This window comes from Scyliorhinus canicula, chromosome 10 (assembly GCF_902713615.1).
Source record: "Scyliorhinus canicula chromosome 10, sScyCan1.1, whole genome shotgun sequence".
In the NCBI taxonomy this organism is placed as follows: Eukaryota; Metazoa; Chordata; class Chondrichthyes; order Carcharhiniformes; family Scyliorhinidae; genus Scyliorhinus; species Scyliorhinus canicula.
The window spans coordinates 66,392,008-66,413,272 of NC_052155.1; the positions used below are offsets into that span (position 1 = coordinate 66,392,008).

The 21,265-nt window shown below is 51.4% G+C and overlaps 1 protein-coding gene across 1 annotated transcript in view; it reads right to left on the reverse strand.

Moving 5' to 3' along the window:
* cnbd1 (cyclic nucleotide binding domain containing 1) overlaps window positions 1–21,265 on the reverse strand; it is a 275,196-nt gene that overhangs the window by 114,921 nt on the left and 139,010 nt on the right. The window contains exon 5 of the mRNA XM_038810468.1: window positions 1,210–1,355. Within this exon, the coding sequence (XP_038666396.1) occupies window positions 1,210–1,355 (146 nt within the window). The remainder of the gene's footprint in view (window positions 1–1,209; window positions 1,356–21,265) is intronic.

Consider the following 21,265-nt stretch of genomic DNA (forward strand, 5'->3'; position numbering starts at 1 on the left):
ATTGGAGTCTGATGTCTCTCTGCATTGCCTGCTGATAGGTTCATGAATCTATCAGTAAATGCAAAGCTATCAGGCTCCGATTGGTGCCATTAGACACTGACCGGCACGGGGCCCCTCCATTGGTCGGGGCGTTAAGCCCAGACACTGTGGGCGAAATTCTCCGCCCCCCACGACGGGTGGGAGAATAGCGGGAGGGCCTTCCCGACTTTTTTGACGCCCTCCCGCTATCCCCCCCCCCCCCGCCGAAATCCCGACAAGAATCGCTGCCGCCGTTTTTTTACGGCCGGCAGCGATTCTCAGCTGTTAGAAGGGCCGAAGTCCCAGCCCTTTACGACCTTTTTACGAACGGCAAACACACCTGGTCCTGCCGTTCGTAAAAACGTCGTGACAAACTCGCAAAAAATAACCATGGCACCGATTGGCACGGCAGTACCACGGCCGTGCCAAGGGTGCCATGGGCCCGCGATCGGTGGGCACCGATCGCGGGCAGCGGGCCCGATGCCCGCGCACTATTTGTCCTTCCGCCGCCCCGCAGTATCAATACGCGGGGCGGCAGAGGGGCAACCCGGCCCGCGCATGCGCGGGTTTCGCGCAAAAACGCGATGACGTCACCCGCGCATGCGCGGGTGGAGTCTTCCCATCTGCGCATGCGCGGCTGACGTCATATGACGCGTCAGCCGGCGCTAACTCCGGCAAGCGGGTTTAACGATTTTCGTTAAGCCCGACTTGTCGGAGCCTCCGACGTCGGGCTGCTAGCCCCGACGGAGGACCAGAATCGGTCCCCCGTCGGGAAGGGGCGCGCTGCCGTAAAACCCGCCCAGGTTTTACGGCAGTTTTACGATTTCTCCCGTTTTGGGAGAATTTCGCCCTGTGTGCTTCATTGTAAATCTGTCTCTGCGACAGTTCATGCCTCACAATCTATTTTGCACTGGAATATAACTATTGACAATTTAAAAACGGAAAGTGATTCATGAAAGAACATCAGTTCTTGGGATAACAGACATTCAGTATGATCACTCATCACGATATTTAGGACTTAAATTATGGCAACTATTTTGAGAATGGATTAATTGTATAAGAAACGTAGCAAGATAATTGACTCTGAAAAGGCGTGAAACATGTAGGTTTACAACTACTTTAGTATACGAAAGAAAAACAGAATAATTGCAAATATCGTACAAACATGAAAATAAGATGCAGAAGAGGTACCTGTGGAACCTTTAACCCATGATTCCATCATTATCTGATCACTGAGTTGTTTCAGCTCCTCATCTGTAAACTGTGAATTGACTGCTGGGAACAGCCTCAGTATCTTATATGTGTTCAGACGCTCGGAATGTGATCGATGAAAGGGTCTACAAAGAAGATTGAAAAGCATGTGATTGGGAATCGCCAATCTGTCTGAATTTTCAAACAGATAACAGCTTTAATTTCTCTCTTTTGTTCGTTATCGTGGATTATTCAGAAAATCTTAACACATGGTCGGACTTCAAAGGCAAGGATAAACACAATATATTCTGTGAATTGGACAGATATCTCGAAAAAAGACAGTGGCTATTGGATTAGGCTGCTTTTTCCCTGAGACATTTTTAACAAAAATCACCTTTCTGTTCATGTTTAATGAAAGACACAAAGAAATGAAAAGGAAATTATAAATAGAGAAACCTAGGTGAATGATCAAAGCATTCAACCGTTTGCGTCAATTCCTCAGTAGTGTTTTTTTTTTTTTTTTTTTTTTTTTTTTTAAAATTTAGAGTACCCAATTATTTTTTCCAATTAAGGGGCAATTTAGCGTGGCCAATCCACCTATCCTACACATCTTTGGGTTGTGGGGGTGAAACCCACGCAGACACGGGGAGAATGTGCAAACTCCACACGGACAGTGACCCAGGGCCGGGATTCGAACCCGGGTCCTCAGCGCCGTAGGCAGCAATGCTAACCACTGTGCCACCGTGCTGCCCTAATTCCTCAGTAGTGTGCTCGGGTTCTGCGAAACAGAGGCTGGCCGATTGCAATGCTATTCTTTTAAATCTCCAACAAAATTTTAAAATATGTGTTTTGCAAACGTTGTTGAGAACTTCCACAGATCTTATCAACTCGCCTTATGTCATACAAATATATTATATGGGCCTCGAAATAACCCTCATATTTCTGGTCTTTCAAGAATACAGGGAGACAGAACGACATCTCCCCATGACGGTAGTTGTAAACATCATCCCAAGTTGCAGAAGTTTTTTTTATTCTTTCGTGCTATGTGGGTTAATTAATGGCCAGGGCAGGCCCAGTGAAGCAATTACTTGCTGCAATCTTCTGCAGTCACTGAAACTTGGAGCCCCTGGAGAAGGTATTGTATTCCTCTAAAGACCTTGAGGTCGTCTTCATGCCCAGACCTGAAATGTTCCAAGGAAGGGGTGGGTGAGATGGTAACTCTGTCAACAGCCTTCCTGCTAATTCTATATTAATTGTATGCAGGTGAGGGCATTAATTGGGTATTTCGTAGTACCCATATAAATAGAAATGGGCTGAAACTGGTAGTTGGTGAGGAAGTGCAAGTTTTGTAATGTGTATTTTTTTTATTTGTTTCTGGGGTGTGAGAACTCCAGCATGCCCAGTTCAGCTCCCCAGTGCTGAAAAAAGTTTGAAGTGTGGGCTGGACCAGGTAAAAACGCCCAAGGCCCTCAAAAAATATCTAAGGGCGCGATCCAACGGCCATGCTGCGCTGGAAAAGCAGTTTGCCGTGGCGCAGTATGGCCGCTGAAAGCCGGGAGACGCCGCTCCAGGGATCAACCGGCTCGCAAAGTTTCAACAATGGGCAGGATCACTTTGTAACAAATTTGCATATTAGAACAAAGCAACTAGCCTTACTCTGATGTGAAGATTCCTGAGGTACCTGAGGCTTTGGGACTCAACCCCTTCTCCTCAGAGACCTTGGGCGAGCACCATTGAGTACTGGTCCCCACAAAAAGGGACAAGACGGAACATCACCCGTGGTGTTCTCCAAGGGGATCGAAGGCCCCCAGCTTCATGCCTTTGGAAGGGTGGTGCCACCTGGGTATCCTAGCAGTGCCAGCCTGGTACCCTGGCACTGCCAGCTGGCATAGGCTGGGGTTGCCTGGTGAGGGTGTTGGGGGGAATGTGGGGTTGCTGGTGGGGCAGGGTGGGGTGGGGTGGGGCGGGGCGGGAGGCCAGGGACCCTCCTACATAGCGTTCGGGCGGGTAGGAAAGCTTGGGAATTCTTTCGGGGGTCTCGGAGATCGGGATGCTATTTAAAAATGGCATCCTGATTCTCTCTACAATGGGGAGTTCTGACGTGTGGAGTTCCCCACTGTTAAAAACAGAGATATTGCATTTCCCATTCAGGCCCCTTATTAAAGGCGAGTCGGGCTGAACAGCCATGTGTTTCTCGGCACTGCAAGCGCTGGGAAACAGGCATCTAAATGTGCTCGCTAGGGGACTTTGTGCCTTTTTGGGAGAAATGCACCCTAAGTGTCGGTGAGTACCAGTCTGGATCTCACCCAAAAGGCCTTTTGTGGCTAATTTGTGGCCTTTTTTTGAAGGGAGCTCCCCCCCCCCCCCCCCCCCCCCCCCCACCCCCCCGCTCTGCTGGCGAGTCCCCCACAGTTACTCAATGACACCTAGTCACTTTTTTGGGCCCTGGGAAGTTTCTCATCAGTTTAGTCCACACACATCATCATGACCCCACACATCCCAAGTGAGGACACTCAGCCAAGGAGTACCTGGGGCTTCCCCTGACTCGCCGTTCTGGAATAGTAGGCGCCAGTATCAAGCAGGAAACCAAGGTCAGGAATGAGGCTCCGGGCAATCCCCCGGCAAGGGATGAGTCACCATTTCCCTCCAAGAGACTGCACACATTTCCTGGAGGACTTGGAAGCTGAGGTGCCATCACTACTGTTGCTCTGTGTGACTGGCCCCAGAACAGCACCTATCCGGGTGACGCTGCCGCTGACCAGACACTCCACCGAGATGGAACTGGAATCGGAAGCGGAAGTTTCGGTCGTCAGTCTTCACACGTTTACCGCCATCCGGACAGGTCTTCAGTCACTACAGCTTCGCGACAAGGGGCCCGACTGGCCATGTATACTGGGGAGCTCTTAGAAATCGAGGACACCATCCAGGTGGCATATGGAGACCAGTCCGCATGCCTACCATTGGTAGTAGTCTGTGGCAATGGGCCCAGCCTATTGGGGCACGATTGGCTGCGTCACCTACATTTGGATTAGCAACGCATGTGCCAGATGTACCTCCATGGACCGGGTAGAGTGCTGTCCAAGTTCCCTTCAGTTTTCGCTGAAGACCTCGGGACCATTAAAGGAAGCACAATCAATGTGGAGGAAAACCCTCAGCCCCAATATTTCCGCGCTCGTCTTGTGCCATAAGCACTTGGCGCCAAGGTAGGCCGGGAATTGAACCGTTTGGGGCAGCTGGGTATTATTTGCTCTGTCCACTATGCCGATTGGGCCGTGTCTAATGGGTCGGTGACAAATATGTGACAATCAATATCCATTGAGATTACACGAATATATGCAGCTGCCGTTCGTAGTCTCCTCAGCTTGTGCGATATTCCAGAGGGTTATGGAGAACCATCTGCTAGGTTGCCAAGGGTGGCCGTCTCCCTGGACGATGTTCTTATCACCAGGACCTCGCATCAGGAAACATTGGAGAACCTAACCCACGCACCAAAGATCATGGCCGGGATTCTCCGATCTCCCGCCGGGTCGGAGAATCACCGGGGGGGTGGGGGAGGGAGCGTGAGAATCGCGCCACGACGCTCCGACGCCGGTCCGCCGATTCTCCGCCGCTGATGCTGGGGCGGGCGTGGGATCGCCGCCACGCTGATCAGGGGCCGTTGAAAGAGTCCGAGTTTGGCCGAGTCCTGCCGGCATAGGTTACGTATGGTCCTACCCGGCGGGACCTCGGAGTTCTGGCTGCGGGGGCTGTCCTGGTGGGGGAGGGGGGGATCCGACTCCGGAGGGGGCCTCCTGTGGTGGTATGATTAACATAGCTGCCTGCCATTGGTGCAGAACACCGGCTTACCATTGGCCCTGGTCGGTCATGTGCCTCTCGACCGATTGGTTGAGACCAGTCATGTGATGGCTCCCCGATTGGTCGAGAGGCTGAGTTAACCCCGCCTCCAGGGCGGGGTATAAATACCCAGTATGCCCTGCGGTCGTCCATTTACTGTAGTCGACCGCAGGGCTAACATCTAGCTTATTAAAGCCGTCCTTTTGTACAGCAACTCGTCTCGCGTTCAATTGATGGTAAATCAATTTAATAAGCTAGAATTTTGAAGTTGGAGCTCCAGATCAAGCCCGAATGCCTCCGCATCAGCCCGCAAACTCAGAACGCATCGGAATTCTTCAAACATTGGCTGGCATGTTTCGATGGTTACCTGGCGTCCGCAAGCATCCCCCCCACTATGGCACAGAAGCTTCATATCCCCCACTCCAGCGTGGGCATGGTGGCCTACGCGATGATAGGGGAGGAAAAAGATTACGACGCGGCCATGTATAAGCTGAAAGGACAGTTTCTTAAACCGGTAAACAGAGTGTTCGCCCGACATCTGCTGGCTACCAGACAACAGCTCCCCGGTGAGTCACTGGACGATTTTTACCAGGCCCTCGCTGTCCTGGGGAGGAATTGCTCCTGCCTCCAAGTTTCAGCCACGGAGCACATGGAACTTCTGATTAGAGATGCTTACGTGGCTGGGATGCAGTCTGCCGCTATCCGCCAGCGGATGCTGGAAAAAGACGACCTCAGTCTAACTGAGGCACGGACTCTCTCCACCTCCCTGGAGGTCGCCGACTTAAACGCCCGCGCCTACGTCCCCAGCCGCGCTGCAGCACCCTAGGCCTCCTGGCACGCTTCCCCACCGCCATCCGCCGCTCCCGACCCCCCTCAGGCCTGCGCCGCGGGACGCCCCGACAAGTCCGTGGGGCCCCGCTGCTATTTCTGTGGGTTCGCAAAACACCCTCGCCCGCGCTGCCCGGCCCGCTGCGCCCTCTGTAAGAGCTGCGGGAAGAAGGGCCACTTTTCGTCGGTCTATCAGGCCAAATCGGTCACTGCAGCACCGTGCAGCGACCGGGGATACCCCCCTCCGGGCCTTTCCAGGCCCTTCCAGCACACCGCGCCAATCTCTCCCCCCCCCGCCCCCGGGCCCCTGCACCCGGCCTGCGCGCCTCTCCTCCTCCTTCGGGCCCTTCCGGGCCCTTCCAGCGCACCGCGCAAATCTCTCCCCCCCGCCCCCGGGCCCCTGCGCCCAGCCTGCGCGCCTCTCTGCCCCCGCTCTCAGCCGCTCCGATCGGCCCGCCGGTACCGCTAACCCCGCCCCCAGCAAGCACGAGGGTCCCGCGGGCGCCGCCACCTTGGGCCTAGGACGCCACGTGCGGTTCCTGGGCGCCGCCATCTTAGGGCGCTAACTCCACGTGCGGGTCCTGGGTGCCGCTATCTTGGGGCCCCGACTCCGCGTGCGGGTCCTGGGCACCGCCATCTTGGGGCCCCGACTCCATGTGCGGATCCTGGGCGCCGCCATCATGGACTGGCACACAAGGTCCTGCCAGCACCTACTCGGCCGATGACAACGACGGATCTTCTCCATGGCTCGCGCCAATTGAACTCGACCAGTCACGGCTACGCACGCTCGCCAAAACAACGACGCTGATCCACCTCAACAGCCACGAGACGGGCTGCCTGCTGGACTCCGGGAGCACGGAAAGCTTCGTTCACCCTGCCACGGTAAGACGCTGTGCGCTCCCTGTCCATCCTGTAAAACACAAAATCGGGTTAGCCTCAGGTTCAAAGTCCATCCGCATCACCGGCTGCTGCATCGCGGACCTCACGGTCCAAGGGAAGGTTTTAAAAAATTATAAACTCCTTGTCCTCCCTGACCTTTGCGCACCGGCACTCCTAGGACTGGACTTCCAGTGCAACCTGCAGAGCTTGACCTTCCAATTCGGCGGCCCAAATACCCCCCTCACTGTCTGCAGCCTCGCGTCCCTCAATGTGGACCCCCCCTCGTTTGCTAATCTCACCCCCGATTGCAAACCCGTCGCGACCCGGAGCAGACGGTACAGCGCCCAGGACCGGACCTTCATCAGGTCCGAGGTCCAGAGGTTGCTGAAGGAAGGGGTCATCGAGGCCAGCAACAGTCCCTGGCGAGCCCAAGTGCTGGTGGTCCGGACTGGGGAGAAAAACAGGATGGTCATCAACTATAGCCAGACCATTAGCCGGTTTACGCAACTGGACGCGTATCCTCTCCCCCGTATTTCCGCCATGGTAAACGAGATCACGAAATACAAAGTCTTCTCCACTGTAGACCTCAAGTCCGCCTATCACCAGCTCTCCATCCGCGCGAGTGACCGCAAGTACACCGCGTTCGAGGCTGATGGGCGCCTCTACCACTTCCTCAGGGTTCCATTCGGTGTCACAAGTGGGGTCTCGGTCTTCCAACGGGAGATGGACCGAATGGTCGACAAGGACAGATTACGGGCTATCTTCCCATATCTCGATAACGTCACCATCTGCGGCCATGACCAGCAGGACCATGACACCAACATCCGAAAATTTCTGCAAACCGCAAAACTCCTTAACCTCACTTACAATAAGGATAAGTGCGTGTTTAGCACCGACCGTCTAGCCATCCTCGGCTACGTAGTGCGTAACGGAGTGATAGGCCCCGACCCTTAACGCATGCGCCCCCTGATCGAACTCCCTCTGCCCAATACCCTCAAATCCCTCAAACGCTGCCTGGGTTTCTTCGCTTACTACGCCCATTTGTTCCCAATTACGCCGACAAGGCCCGTCCCCTCATTCAAACCACCACCTTCCCGCCGTCGACAGACGCCTGCCTGGCCTTTAGCCGCATCAAAGCAGACATCGCAAAGGCCACGATGCGCGCCATCGACGAGTCCCTCCCCTTCCAGGTCGAGAGCGACGCATCAGAAGTAGCTCTGGCGGCCACCCTGAACCAAGCGAGCAGACCCGTGGCCTTCTTCTCCAGAACCCTCCAGGCTTCTGAACTCCGCCACTCCTCAGTGGAAAAGGAAGCCTAGGCCATAGTCGAAGCTGTGCGACATCGGAGGCACTATTTGGCCGGCAGGAAGTTTACCGTCCTCACAGACCAACGGTCAGTAGCCTTCATGTTCGATAATGCACAGAGGGGCAAGATTAAGAATGACAAGATCTTACGGTGGCAGATCGAGTTGTCCACGTACAACTATGAGATCTTGTATTATTCTGGGAAGCTCAATGAGCCTCCTGATGCCCTGTCCCGCGGTACCTGCGCCAGCGCGCAGATAGACCGCCTCCTCTCCCTCCACGCGGACCTCTGCCATCCAGGGGTGACCCGTTTCTACCATTTCATAAAGGCCCGCAAACTGCCCTTCTCCATCGAGGAAGTCAGGACAGTAACCCGTGACTGCCACATCTGCGCAGAGTGCAAACCGCACTTTTACCACCCCGAGCGCGCGCATCTGATCAAAGCATCCCGCGCCTTCGAACGTCTCAGCATTAACTTCAAGGGGCCCCTTCCCTCTAGCAACCGCAACATTTACTTCCTGACGGTAATCGACGAATACTCTCGCTTCCGCTTTGCCATTCTCTGCCCCGACATGACCACATCGACCGTCATTAAGGCCCTCCTCTCCACCTTCTCCCTGTTCGGCTACCCCGTATACATACATAGCTATCGGGGGTCCTCATTTATGAGCGACGAGCTGCGTCAATTCCTGCTCAACAGGGGCATTGCCTCTCGCAGGACGACCAGCTATAACCCTCGGGGTAACGGACAGGTCGAGCGGGAGAATGGCGCCATCTGGAAGACCATACTACTGGCCCTCCGGTCCAGAGATCTCCCTATTTCCCGATGGCAAGAGGTTATCCCCGATGCCCTACATTCTATCCGCTCACTCCTCTGTACCACAACAAATCAGACACCTCATGAACGCCTTCTTGTTTTCCCCAGGAAGTCGTCCTCCTGATCCCCTCTCCCGACGTGGCTGGCCGCCCCCGGACCCATCTTGCTCCGGAAGCATGTGCGGGTGCACAAGTCCGACCCGTTGGTGGAACAAGTCCAGTTAATCCACGCTAACCCGCAGTATGCGTACGTGGAGTACCCCGACGGTCGGCAGGACACGGTCTCCCTCCGGGACCTGGCACCCGCCGGCGTATGGCCCTCCCCCCTTCACCACAGACCCCCCACCCGTTCTTTTTCCCCCAGCGCCCCACCCAGGCCACCCCTCCCCCATCCATGGCGTCTCCACCACCAGCCCGGGTGACGGAGACAGTTCAAGGACCATCGCTCCTGGACTCCAGGACATCAGCGGAACCACCACCATTGGCTGAACCAGCGTCACCAACTCCACTGCGGCGGTCTGCCAGGACGTCACGGGCAACGAAAAGGCTGATCGAGTCTATTTAACTTTCAACAACACCATGGACCTTGTATGGACAATATGTACTGTTGTTAAATGTCTGGGCCAGTGGGAAGCCAAGGATACATTTTTTTTCCTTCTCTCGCTACTACTCATACCACCAGTTCTCCACCCCCCCCCCCCCCCCCATCTCTCGTTGACACCCCCTCCCCCGGCTTCCTTCTCCTCAAGGGGTGAATGTGGTGGTATGATTAACATTCCTGCCTGCCATTGGTGCAGAACACCGGCTTACCATTGGCCCTGGTCGGTCATGTGCCTCTCGACCGATTGGTTGAGACCAGTCATGTGACGGCTCCCCGATTGGTCGAGAGGCTGAGTTAACCCCGCCTCCAGGGCGGGGTATAAATACCCAGTACGCCCTGTGGTCGTCCATTTACTGTAGTCGACCGCAGGGCTAACATCTAGCCTATTAAAGCCATACTTTTGTACAGCAACTCATCTCGCGTTCAATTGATGGTACACCATCTCCACAGTGGCCTGGCCCGCGATCGGTGCCTGCCGATCTGCGGGCGGACTATTTCCGTGGGGGGCCTATGTTCCTCAGCGCCGGGCCCCTGTATGTAGGGCTCCGCCATATTGTCTGGGGGCCGGCGCAGAGACGGGAACCCACGCGCATGTGCAAACTCGCGCCAGCCGTGGCGCGCCAGCTTTCGAGCGCCGGAGCAGCGGTCACCACACTGGCGCCGTACTAGCTCTCTGGGAAGGAGTGAATACCTGGGCCTGGAGGCCCGTTGACGCTGGAGTGGCTCGCTCCGCTTTTGACGCCAGCGTCAGAACTTGGCCGCGTGATCGGAGAATCCCAGCCCATCTATCTCGGCTACCGGGTGGACAGCAGAGGCCTCCATCCAGTGGAGAGAAAGGTGCGAGAGATTCACCAGGCCCAAATCACACATGACCAAATGGAGCTCCGCTTTTTCCTCGGCCTGGTGAACTATTACGGGAAGTTCATACCCTGGATGGCCATGCTGCTCAGTCCGCTCCACCAACTACTGAAGAAGGGACAGAAGTGGGACTGGAGCCCCCCGCACCAGAAGTCGTTTCAAGAGGTGAAGCAGCCTCTCTCGTCAGAGGAATTGCTGACCCACTATGACCCGGACAAGCCGCTGCTCCTCATGTGCGACGCCTCCCCATACGACGTCAGGGCGGTCCTGGCACACCGCATGCCCGACGGCTCAGAGCATCTCGAGCTCTTGCGTCCCACACGCTGACGGACGCCGAGCGAAACTACGCTCAGATAGAAAAGGAAGGCTTGGCAGGGGTATTCACAGTGAGGAAATTTCACCAGTACATTTATGGGCGGACGTTCAAGGTATATACCAACCACAAGCCCCTGCTGGGGTTAGTTAAAGAAAATCGGGTGATTCCACCAATAGCATCTGCCCGGGTTCAACGGTGGGCCCTGCTTCTGTCGGCCTACGGGAAAACTTTAGAGCATCGCCCGGGCACTAGAATCCCTCACACATATGTGTTAAGCCGCCTGCCCCTACCCACAATGCCGCTTCCTCCCGCGGCAGCCACAGAGGTGATAGCCGCTCTCCATTTCATCCACATTTTGCCAATAACGGCAATTCATATCAGAGAATGGACCCAGACCAACCCCAAGTTTGCGAGGATCCGACATATGGTCCAATACGGGGCCCGACATAGGGCGACACCAGGCTGGCTGAGGGCCTACACCTCCAAGCTGCCCAAAATGTGCGTTGAAGATGGCACCTTCCTGTGGGGGACACGGCTGATCGTACCTGAGTGGAGGCGCACGCCCCTGTGGAAAGACCCCCATAACGGGAACCTCGGGGTGGCCAAGATGAAATGTGGCCTGGACTGGATGCCGAGATCGAGGGGGTGGTTCAAAATTACACTCCATGCCAGGAACACCAGAAGGCCCCCCCGGTGGCCCTAATGCACCATGGGAGTGGCCCGGGAAGCCTTGGTCCCATGTACACATCATCTTTGCCGGCCTGTTTCAGGGAGCCACATTCTTTATATTAGTGGACGCCCACTCAAAGTGGCTTGAAGTACACTTGAGCCCCACGGCGATCCCATGAGTAGTTATGGAGAGACTGAGGACTATTTTTAGCTCGCTCGGACTGCCTGAGGTCCTGGTGTTCGACAATGGTGCGGCATTCACAAGCCAGGAGTTCGCTTTGTTCATGATCAAGAATGGCATCAGGCAAGTGCGGGCCCTCCCGTACCACCCAGCATCCAATGGGCTAGCCAAATTAGTGGTATGAACATCTGAGAGAGTAAGGAGAAAGATGGCACGGTTTCTTTTCAGTTATCATGCCACAACCAGCATCGCACTGGCAGAGTTGCTCATGGGGCACCAACTCTGGACGTGTCTCAGCCTTGTCCTCCACAACGTCAGAGCATGGGTCCATCAGCGGCAAGCCCGCTCAAAGACGGACTCTCATCGCCGCCCAAGGGCGCGCACCTTCACGACTGGTGATGCGGTTTATGTGAGCAATGTCAGGACCGGAGCCACATGGATCCCTAGGGTAGTCCTCCACGCAACGGGGCCAGTCTCCTACGGGGTCCAGGTACAGGGCACAGAGTCTCAATGCCACCTGGACCACTTACGATGACTCGACCAGGAACCAACTGCACATGGCCCGGAGGCCCCACTGAGGACCGGGATTCCGTCCTCTGTATGGCCTTGGAGGAGCCCAGAGACCAGAGGGGAACCATGGCCGACCCACCTGTTCTGCCTCCTGTTGAACGCCAAGATGCGGGGGGGCCTGTGGTGCCTGTGGACCTGGCCTGAGACGGCTTCTGATATGGACATTGGACTGCCCGGCGATGACACGCTGGCACCGATTGTACCAGCGGCCCTTACTAGCTGGGCCAGGCCAGCAATGACGCTCATCGTGGAAGCGGCGGTCCCCGGTGTTCTACACACCACCCGGGCTGGATGTACCACCTGGAACTCCGCCCACAATCCAGCAGCCACAGGACCCTCCACCTGAGGACACGGACATTTCTCCGGACTTGGGGGTGGGGGAGGTGTTATGACCCCCTGCACGGACAGAGCTTGTATAGCATCCGATTCCCCTCCTACACCTCAGAGTATGATCTACTCAGGTGACTAGGGAGCGGAACTTCCTCCCAATTGGAGGAGCTCCCCACAAAATAAACCCTGACCTGGAAGCAGTTCAGGGAAGGAGACCCTGAGGGGAGTGGAGAGGAGTGAATATTGCGACTAGTGTGGAACAGAGTGAGTTATACCCTCTCAGCCTAGCCTTTCGTGAACTCTCTGTCTCCCATCTACAACAAGGTCTTCATTTTACATATTTTTGTCTTGTGCTCATCAAAAATACTATTAGCACAAAATAAATTGGCTTCATTTAAGTTTCATTTAACCACGTTGCCTCGGCTACTTTTTAATGCCAGAATAAGATGCCATAGATAAATTGGTTGATGCTGCAACATGGTCTGATCGGGTTATTATTTATGGAATCAATTATACGGAAAGAATCTGCAGAGCTTCTCATAAGACAGCCGTAAATGGATGAATCCTTATTTATTTATTCTAAGCTATCTCCAACTACCCCAGTCTTAGCTAGCGGTATAACAATTTAATTTGTTTACTGAAAAGGTTTTTACAATATCAAAGATTACTTCCATAATGAAACATATCATCCTGACAACTTTAATAAATCAGCTACACTTTGTAAATAAAGTCATACAGAACCAACAGCCACAGAGTCAATGGGAGGAATTTCAACAGGGAAGAATGGGTGGCTTAGTGTCAACTGTGGAAATGCAGACTAAAAGTAATTACAACTGCACTAACTGGAATTCAGCCAGTGGTCAGGGAGAGGAGGGTGCGGCTGCAAGTGAGGCAGGAAGTTGGGTTGTAGGAGCCTCAGCCCCTGACCTTGTCCAACAGGATCGAGATTCTTGCTCCCTGTGAGGAAGGGAATGCAGGCTGCAGGGAGGATGAGCAAACTGACCACAGCACTGTGGTAGAGGGAGCCATTCAAGTGGGGCAGGGGGGGTGGAGAGAAAGAAATGTAGTCGTAATTGGGGAGAGTGTAAAGTAAAGTAATCTTTATTGTCACATGTAGGCTTACATTAACACTGCAATTAAGTTACTGTGAAAAGCCCCGAGTCACCACACTCCGGCGCCTGTTCGGGTACGCAGAGGGAGAATTCAGTATGTCCAATTCACCTAACAGCACACCTTTTGGGACTTGTGGGAGGAAACCGGAGCACCCGAGACCCACGCAGACATGGGGAGAACGTGCAGAGTCCACACAGACAGTGACCCAAGCCGGGAATCGAACCTGGGACCCTGGAGCTGTGAAGCAACAGTGCTACCCACTGTGCTACCATGCTGCCCACATAGTTAGGGGCATTGACATTGTTCTCTGTGACCAGAATCGCGAGTCGCAAAGGTTGTGTTGCCGTCCTGGTGCTCGGAATCAGGATATCTCATCTGGGCTAGAGAGGAACTTGGAGTTTGAGGGTAAAGATCCAGTTATTGTGGTCGATGTAGTTACCAACAATATAGGTACAACAGGGACAGAGGTTCTGCTGAGGGAATATGAGCAGCTAAGGGCTAAATTAAAAAGCAGAACCAAAAAGGTAATCTTTGGATTAGTACCTGAGCCATGAGCTAATTGGCACAGGGTCAATAAGATTAAAGAGGTAAATGCATGGCTCAAAGTTTGGTGTGGGAGAAATGGATTTGAATTCATGGGACATTGACACCAGTTTTGGGGAAAAAGGGGACCTGCTGCGATGGGATGGTCTTCATCTGAATCAAGCTGGGGCCAGAGTCCTGGCGAATCGCATGACTAGGGCTGTAGATAGGGCATTAAACCAAATAGTGGGGGGAGAGTTCAGTTGTATAGGAAATTAGAAAACCAATGTTAAAGGCGAAGGTGAGAGTACAGGCTAATGATGAGGGCGGGATTCTCCGGTCCACAGCAGCGCTTTTCGGCGCGGCGCACCCCCCCGCCGGCAGCGAGATTTTCCATTTCTGCAGCCGGCCAATGGGGTTTCCCATTGTGGCCATACCACACCGTGAGGAAACCCACTGGTGTGGGTGCGCTGTTAAAGGGGCAGTGGGCTCAGGAGATGTTAGTAAAGTTTCCAGAATACGTATTAGAGCAGAGAGTATAGTAATCAGAAGGAATCAAACTTCAGGCAAAGCAAAAAAGGGGCAAATATGAGATGGAGGTAGTCAATGCACCTCCATTTGTATCTAAATATGCCCAGTATACGAAACAAGGTAAATGAGCTTGTTGCGCACATTGAAATTGGTACGATGTTGTGGAAATCACAGAGACATGGCTGCTGGGGGATCAGGGCTGGGATCTAAATATCCAATCTAAAGGACAGGCAGATGGGCAGAAGGGGTGGGGTTATATTGTTCATAAGAAATGAACTTAAATCGATAGCAAGAAGTGAAAAAGAGTCAGAAGGTGTAGAATCCGTGTGGGTAGAGTTGAGGAATCCTGATGGAAGTTCTGTGCAGGCCCCCTAGCAGTAGTCAGGATGTGAGGCAGAAAATAAATCAGGAAATAGAAAAAGCATAAAAGAAAGGCAATATTACAATAATCATGGGGGACCTCAATATGCAGGTGGACTGGGAAAATTACGTTGGTAGCCGATCCCAAGAAAAGGAACTTGTGGATTGTCTACGAGATGCTTTTTTGGAGCAGCTTGTGGCAGAGCCCACTCGGGAGCAAGCAATTCAGGATTTGGTGATGTGTAATGAGGCAGACTTGTTTAGGGAACTTAAGGTGAAGGAGCCCTGAGGGGGCAGTGATCATAGTATGACAGACCTTATCCTGCAGTTTAAGAGGGAGAAGCTGGAACCAGATGTAACTGTATTACAATTGAATACAGATAACTGCAAAGACATGAGGGAGGAGCTGGCCAGAGTTAATTGGAAGGGGAGCCGAGGAGGGAAGACAGTTGAACAGCAATGGCAGAAGTTTTTGGGGTTGTTCGGGAGGCACAACAGAAATTGACCCCAAGGAGAAAACATGCTAAGGGTAGGACAAGGGAAGTCAAGGCAACATAAAAGCAAAGGAAAAAGTATACAATGTGGTGAGGATTGGGAAGCATTTAAAAGCAAGCTGAGGACAACTAAAAAATCAGTAAGGGGGAAGAAGATGAAATATGAGTGTAAACTAGAGAGTAATATAAAAGAAGACAGGAAGTTTTTTTCAATATATACATTAGGCTGGAGAAGTAGTAATTGGAAACAAAGAAATGGCAGAGGAACTGAATATTACTTTGCATCAGTCTTCACAGGGGAAGACACCAGTGGCATACCTGAACTTCGAGAGAGTCAAGGGGTAGAGATGAGTGAAATGAAAATGAAAATCGCTTATTGTCACAAGTAGGCTTTAAATGAAGTTACTGTGAAAAGCCCCTAATGGCCATCACGAAGGAGAAGGTGCTGGGGAAACTCAAAGGTCTGAAGGTGGATTAATCACCCAGATTGAAAAATGGCTAATGTAACATTCTGTTTAAGAAGGGAGGGATGCAGTACCCAGGCCGGTTAGCCTGACTTCAGTTGTTGGGAAGATTTTCGAGTCTATTATTACGGATGAGATTGCCGGTGACTAGTGGTGTTCCGCAGGGATCAGTGTTGGGACCACAGCTATTCTCTATATACATTAATGATCTGGAAGAAGGAATTGAGGGCATTGTTGCTAAGTTTGCAGATGATACAGAGATATGTAGAGGGACAGGTAGTATTGAGGAAGCAAGGAGTTGCAGAAAGACTTGGTCAAGCTAGGAGAATGGGAAAAGAAGTGGCAGATGGAATACAATGTGGAAAAGTGTGAGGTTATGCACTTTTGTCAGAAGAATGGAGGCATAGACTATTTTCTAAATGGAAAAAGGCTTTGGAAATCAGAAGCGCAAAGGGAATTAGGGATTCTCTTAAGTTTAGCATGCAGGTTCAGTTGGCAATGAGGAAAGCAAATGCAATTTTAGCGTCCATGTCAAGAGTGCTAGAATACAAGAGCAGGGATGTACTGTTGAGACTGTATCAGGCTCTGGTCAGAGACAATTTGGAATATTTTGAGCGGTTTTGGACCTCGTGCCTCTGGAAGGATGCGCTGGCCTTGGAGTGGGTCCAGAGGGAATGAAGGACTTGTCATATGAAGAGCAGTTTAGGATTCCTGGTCTATACTCAGTAGAGTTTAGAAGGATGAGAGAGGGGGACTGTTATAACCTGCCTGCTTACCACTGGTTGGGGACTAATGACAATCCCACAATCCTGTGGGAGTATGAGCTTCCCCAATGAGAGGGACGGAGAAAACATTAGCAGACTCCCTGCATAAATAGAGCTGGCCAATTTGGAACCAGATTGAGAGGAGTTGGCAGCAAGAGAAGTTGTTACTGCTGTATATATATGTTAGTTTGTAAATAAATGTTATTTTTTTGTATCCTGAAAACTCGTGCTGGATTCTTCGTGGCCCTCACAAAAGGGACCTCATTGAAACCTACTGAATACTTCGAAGCCTAGATAACATTAATGTGGAGAGGATGGTTCCACTAGTTGGAGAAACCAGAACCGAAGAGCACAGCTTCAGACTGAAGGGACGATAATTTAAAACAGAGATGAGGAAGAATTTCTTCAGCCAGAGTATGGTGAATCTGTGGAAGTCATTGCCGCAGATGGCTGTAGTGGCAAAGTCACTGACTGTCTTAAAGACAGAGATGGATAGGTTCTTGATTAATAAGGGGATCAGGGGTTATGGGGGGATAGCACGATAATTGGGATGAGAAACATATCAGCCTGATTAAATGGCGTATTAATGTCTATTAACTTCAGAATGCCCACACCTAAATGCTCAGTCGTCATAACAGGATATACAGAGGGTTAACTTCCTTGACCTCTTCCAAGGGCTGGAGTTGTCATATCAGGTGGTCGAAGACATCTGCAGCCACCTAGACAACGACCTGCTCGCTGGTGAACGCGCATTACCAGAGCCTATGAAAATCACCACGAATATCAATTGTTTTGCTGTTGAAATGCTGATCAATGCCTTTGTTATCCTAGCCCCAATTCTGTCCAGTCTGACATCTTCCAACTGCTTCAGTTTATCCAAAATTGCATCAGGTCCAGTCCCATACAAAGTCCAGATCGCGCATCAACCCCATTCAAGTTGATCTACACTGACTCTTGTGCCCACAAATCCTCAAATTTAAATAACCATTCACATGTTAAATTGTTCCGTGACATATCGGGCGGAATTCTCTGTCGCCTGATAGCAGAATCAGGAAACGCAATTGGGCGAGGAATTCGGCATCAGCCAAAAATCAACTTTGTCATCGGTCGCCAAACGGAATGCCATGCTTCGGTTCCTCGAAAGCGCCGTGAATGTGTTCTACATCACACAGCAGCGTGGGCATGCAAATTGTACAGTAAAGGCTGTTGGCATATCATTAATGGGCCCAACATGGCATTTTCCGTGCTTTCCGCATTGCTCCGTCAGTGGGAACGTGTGGAAGAAGCCGCACATAACCCTGTTTTATACACTGGGGAGCTCCGCTCACTGGAACTCCCAAGTGTAGAAGGGGATCAAAATGCACCTTCCCATAGTGCGTTCGGCGGGGTGGGGGGGGGGGGGGGGGGGGGGGGGGCGTTGGTCGTGGGTTACCTCAGGGCCCTCGGAGATAGGGACGCCATTTAAAATTGGCGTTTTGATCTCTTTCTAGTGACGGAGATTCAAGATCATTGAAAACAATCTAGATAGGAGATGATAAGAAATTGTTTCACTTAAAGTGTGTTGGAATCTGGGATGTTGTATCTGAAAAGGCGATGGAAACTTTTTAAAAGGGATTTGGACAAGTAATTAAGCATGAGGAACATATAGGGTTATGTACAACAAATAGAGCTGTCAAACGATTATTCTTTCAATGAGCCAACACTGGCATCACAGGCCAAAAGGCATCATTCTGCACTGTAGTACGATTCTACATTCTGCTCTCGTAAGTTGGAGAATCAAGACTAATGGGCTTAAAATGGAATTCAGAATTTAAAGAAAATTAGTATACAAGAGCTGCTGTAGACAGCTTGATTATAATTTTCTAAAGAATGAAATTGTACATATATAAATAGTTACTAATACAATACAGTAATTGACATGTGGTGTAATTTGATTATGTGAAGGTCATTCAGAAAGATTTGTCTGTATTTAATCAGCAATAAGCAGCAATATTTTTCTAACGTAGGCTTTAGGTTTATTAATATATTTCACCCTTAATTAAAAACAGAAAATGCTAGGACAAACTCAGAATGCTTCTGAAAGGTCACAGAGCTGAAAAGTCAATTCTCCTTCGCTCTCTACACAGATGCTACGGTAGCATTGTGGATAGCACAATCGCTTCACAGCTCTAAGGTCCCAGGTTCGGTTCCGGCTTGGGTCACTACCTGTGTGGAGTCTGCACATCCTCCCTGTGTGTGCGTGGGTTTCCTCCGGGTGCTCCGGTTTCCTCCCACAGTCCAAAGATGTGAAGGTTAGGTGGATTGGCCATGATAAAATTGCCCCTAGTGTCCAAAATTGCCCTTAGTGTTGGGTGGGGTCACTGGGATATGGTGGGGGTGTTAACCTTGGGTAGGGTGCTCTTTCCAGGAGCCGGTGCAGACTCGATGGGCTGAATGGCCTCCTTCTGCACTGTAAATTCTATGTAAACCTGTTGAGTATTTTTAACAGCACTTTCTGTTTCTATTTCAGAATTCCAGTGTCTGCAGTATTCTGCTTTGTAATTATTTTTTTTCGTGTTCAATTTCTCATCTTGTGGGGAATTCCTTTTGCAGCTCTGAAAAGGTTTTGGTAATGGTCATGACAAGATGATGAATATATTCAATTTCCACGAAAATGTTTGGAGGCACGGCTTCCAAATATTTCTGCATTTGCCAATTACTTAAAGATGGCATGAAAGCTATTTTTGTGTCAAAGCTTTTAAATCATAATATCCCTCGTGATAACCCTACTACACATATCGAGTGACAAGACAAGTGATCAGTGCTCCTTTACTAGTTATTTCCTGTTAATTATGTTTTTAACAGTATGTGTGTACTATTATAGATGTAAATATTAAGAACCAATGAGTATTGGGCAATTAACAGATCAGAGACAAAGGCCCAGTTTTTGGAAACCAGTTGGGCAGCAGTCCAAATAATGTGGCAGTTACCACCACCACACCTGCATGTCCCCATGTTAATCTTCTCTTTTGCACAGGATTTGACCTGCAATAACATCCAGCCGGATAAGTGGTGTTGAGGTGCAGATTGGAGCAGCAGTCTCATTTTTTCATCAGCCAGAAATCTGCTGGGAAGCTGAGTCTGAGTTGGAACAGCCCAGCAGGGAAGCTAAACATTTATTTTTCAGGTTTTCTTGTGGGCCAGGAAGGGCAGAAGTCTCCTTTCAGGCATCACAAAGAAGCTTAGGGACTGTTTTGTACTGGATATCCTCCCTTCCCCCAAATTAAGTTAAACCTCTCCCACCACAATCCATCCCACCAAGCTCAGCCCTAATCATAGCAAGATCTATCCTCCCCAGCTTGGATTGTAGTAAATCCACACCAATCACGGGCCAGACCGCTACTGAGCGCCCCCCTGGTGTTCGATCCTCCCCCCCGCCTCCCACAGCCATCCCATGATGCCATCAGCCCAGATTGCAAGAATGCCAGGCAGGAGACTGCATAATTTTATTTAAAATTACCTCAATGCTTTGCAGGCCCAAACCCTTCCAGCAAGATTTATGTACAAAGTATTTACACTGAATTTAATTTTAACATTTGGCGACACTGTAAAGTGGGGGTATGTCTGTTATACACCTCCCCCAGTTTTCTTTTCCATTGGTATTGATAAGTTCAGGATAAAACCTAATAGTTAACAGTAAGACCATACGACCATATGCCATAGGAGCAGAATTAGGCCACTCAGCCCATCGAGTCTCCTCCGCCATTCAATCTTGGCTGATATTTTTCCCATCCCCATTCTCCTGCCTTCTTCCATTAACCCCTGATCCCCTTATTAATCTGATCATGACAGCCAAGTGAAAATGTTAGACAGAGGAAGGTCTGAGTCCTGCTTGAAGACCGACCAAAGATATTCTACAAAGTGGTCACCCAGTCTGCGTTAAGTCTCTCCAATGTAGGGTATGTGGTGATATGCATCACTGTAAATATACAAGGGGTTAATGTAAATACACTTAGACTAGATAAACACTAGAGGGAGCACCAGAAACATCATGACACACAGACATTCAACCAATAGGTCAGTAAAATAGAACACGGCCAATGGGCATTCAAGACACGCACACAGAGGTGACACGACCACAAGGGGGCTACCCATATAAAAGGACAGGGCACACATGGATCGAAATTCTCCCATCGGGAGACTAAGTGCCGACTAAGTGCCGACGCCGGAGTGAAACACCAAGGCCTGGCACGTGTAATTGACGCGGCGCCGCTCCTCAGCCCCCATTCTCCCACCCCCAGGGCGCTATGTGCGGCGCCGTGTCAATTACACGTGCCAGGCCTTGGCTACGCGTCCGGCATCGCGTAAATGACGTCACCCGCGCATGCGCGGTTGCCATCCTCCCCGCGGGCACCCCGCAAGACATGGAGGATTGATCTTGCGAGGCGGCGGATGAAAAGAGTGCGTCCTTTAGAGACACCGGCCCATCAATCGGTGGGCACCAATCACGGGCCAGACCGCTACTGAGCGCCCCCCTGGTGTTCGATCCTCCCCCCCCGCCTCCCACAGGCCGCACACGGAGCATTCGTGCGCTGTTCACGCCGGCAGCGACCAGGTGTGGTTGGTGCCGGCGTGAACCCGT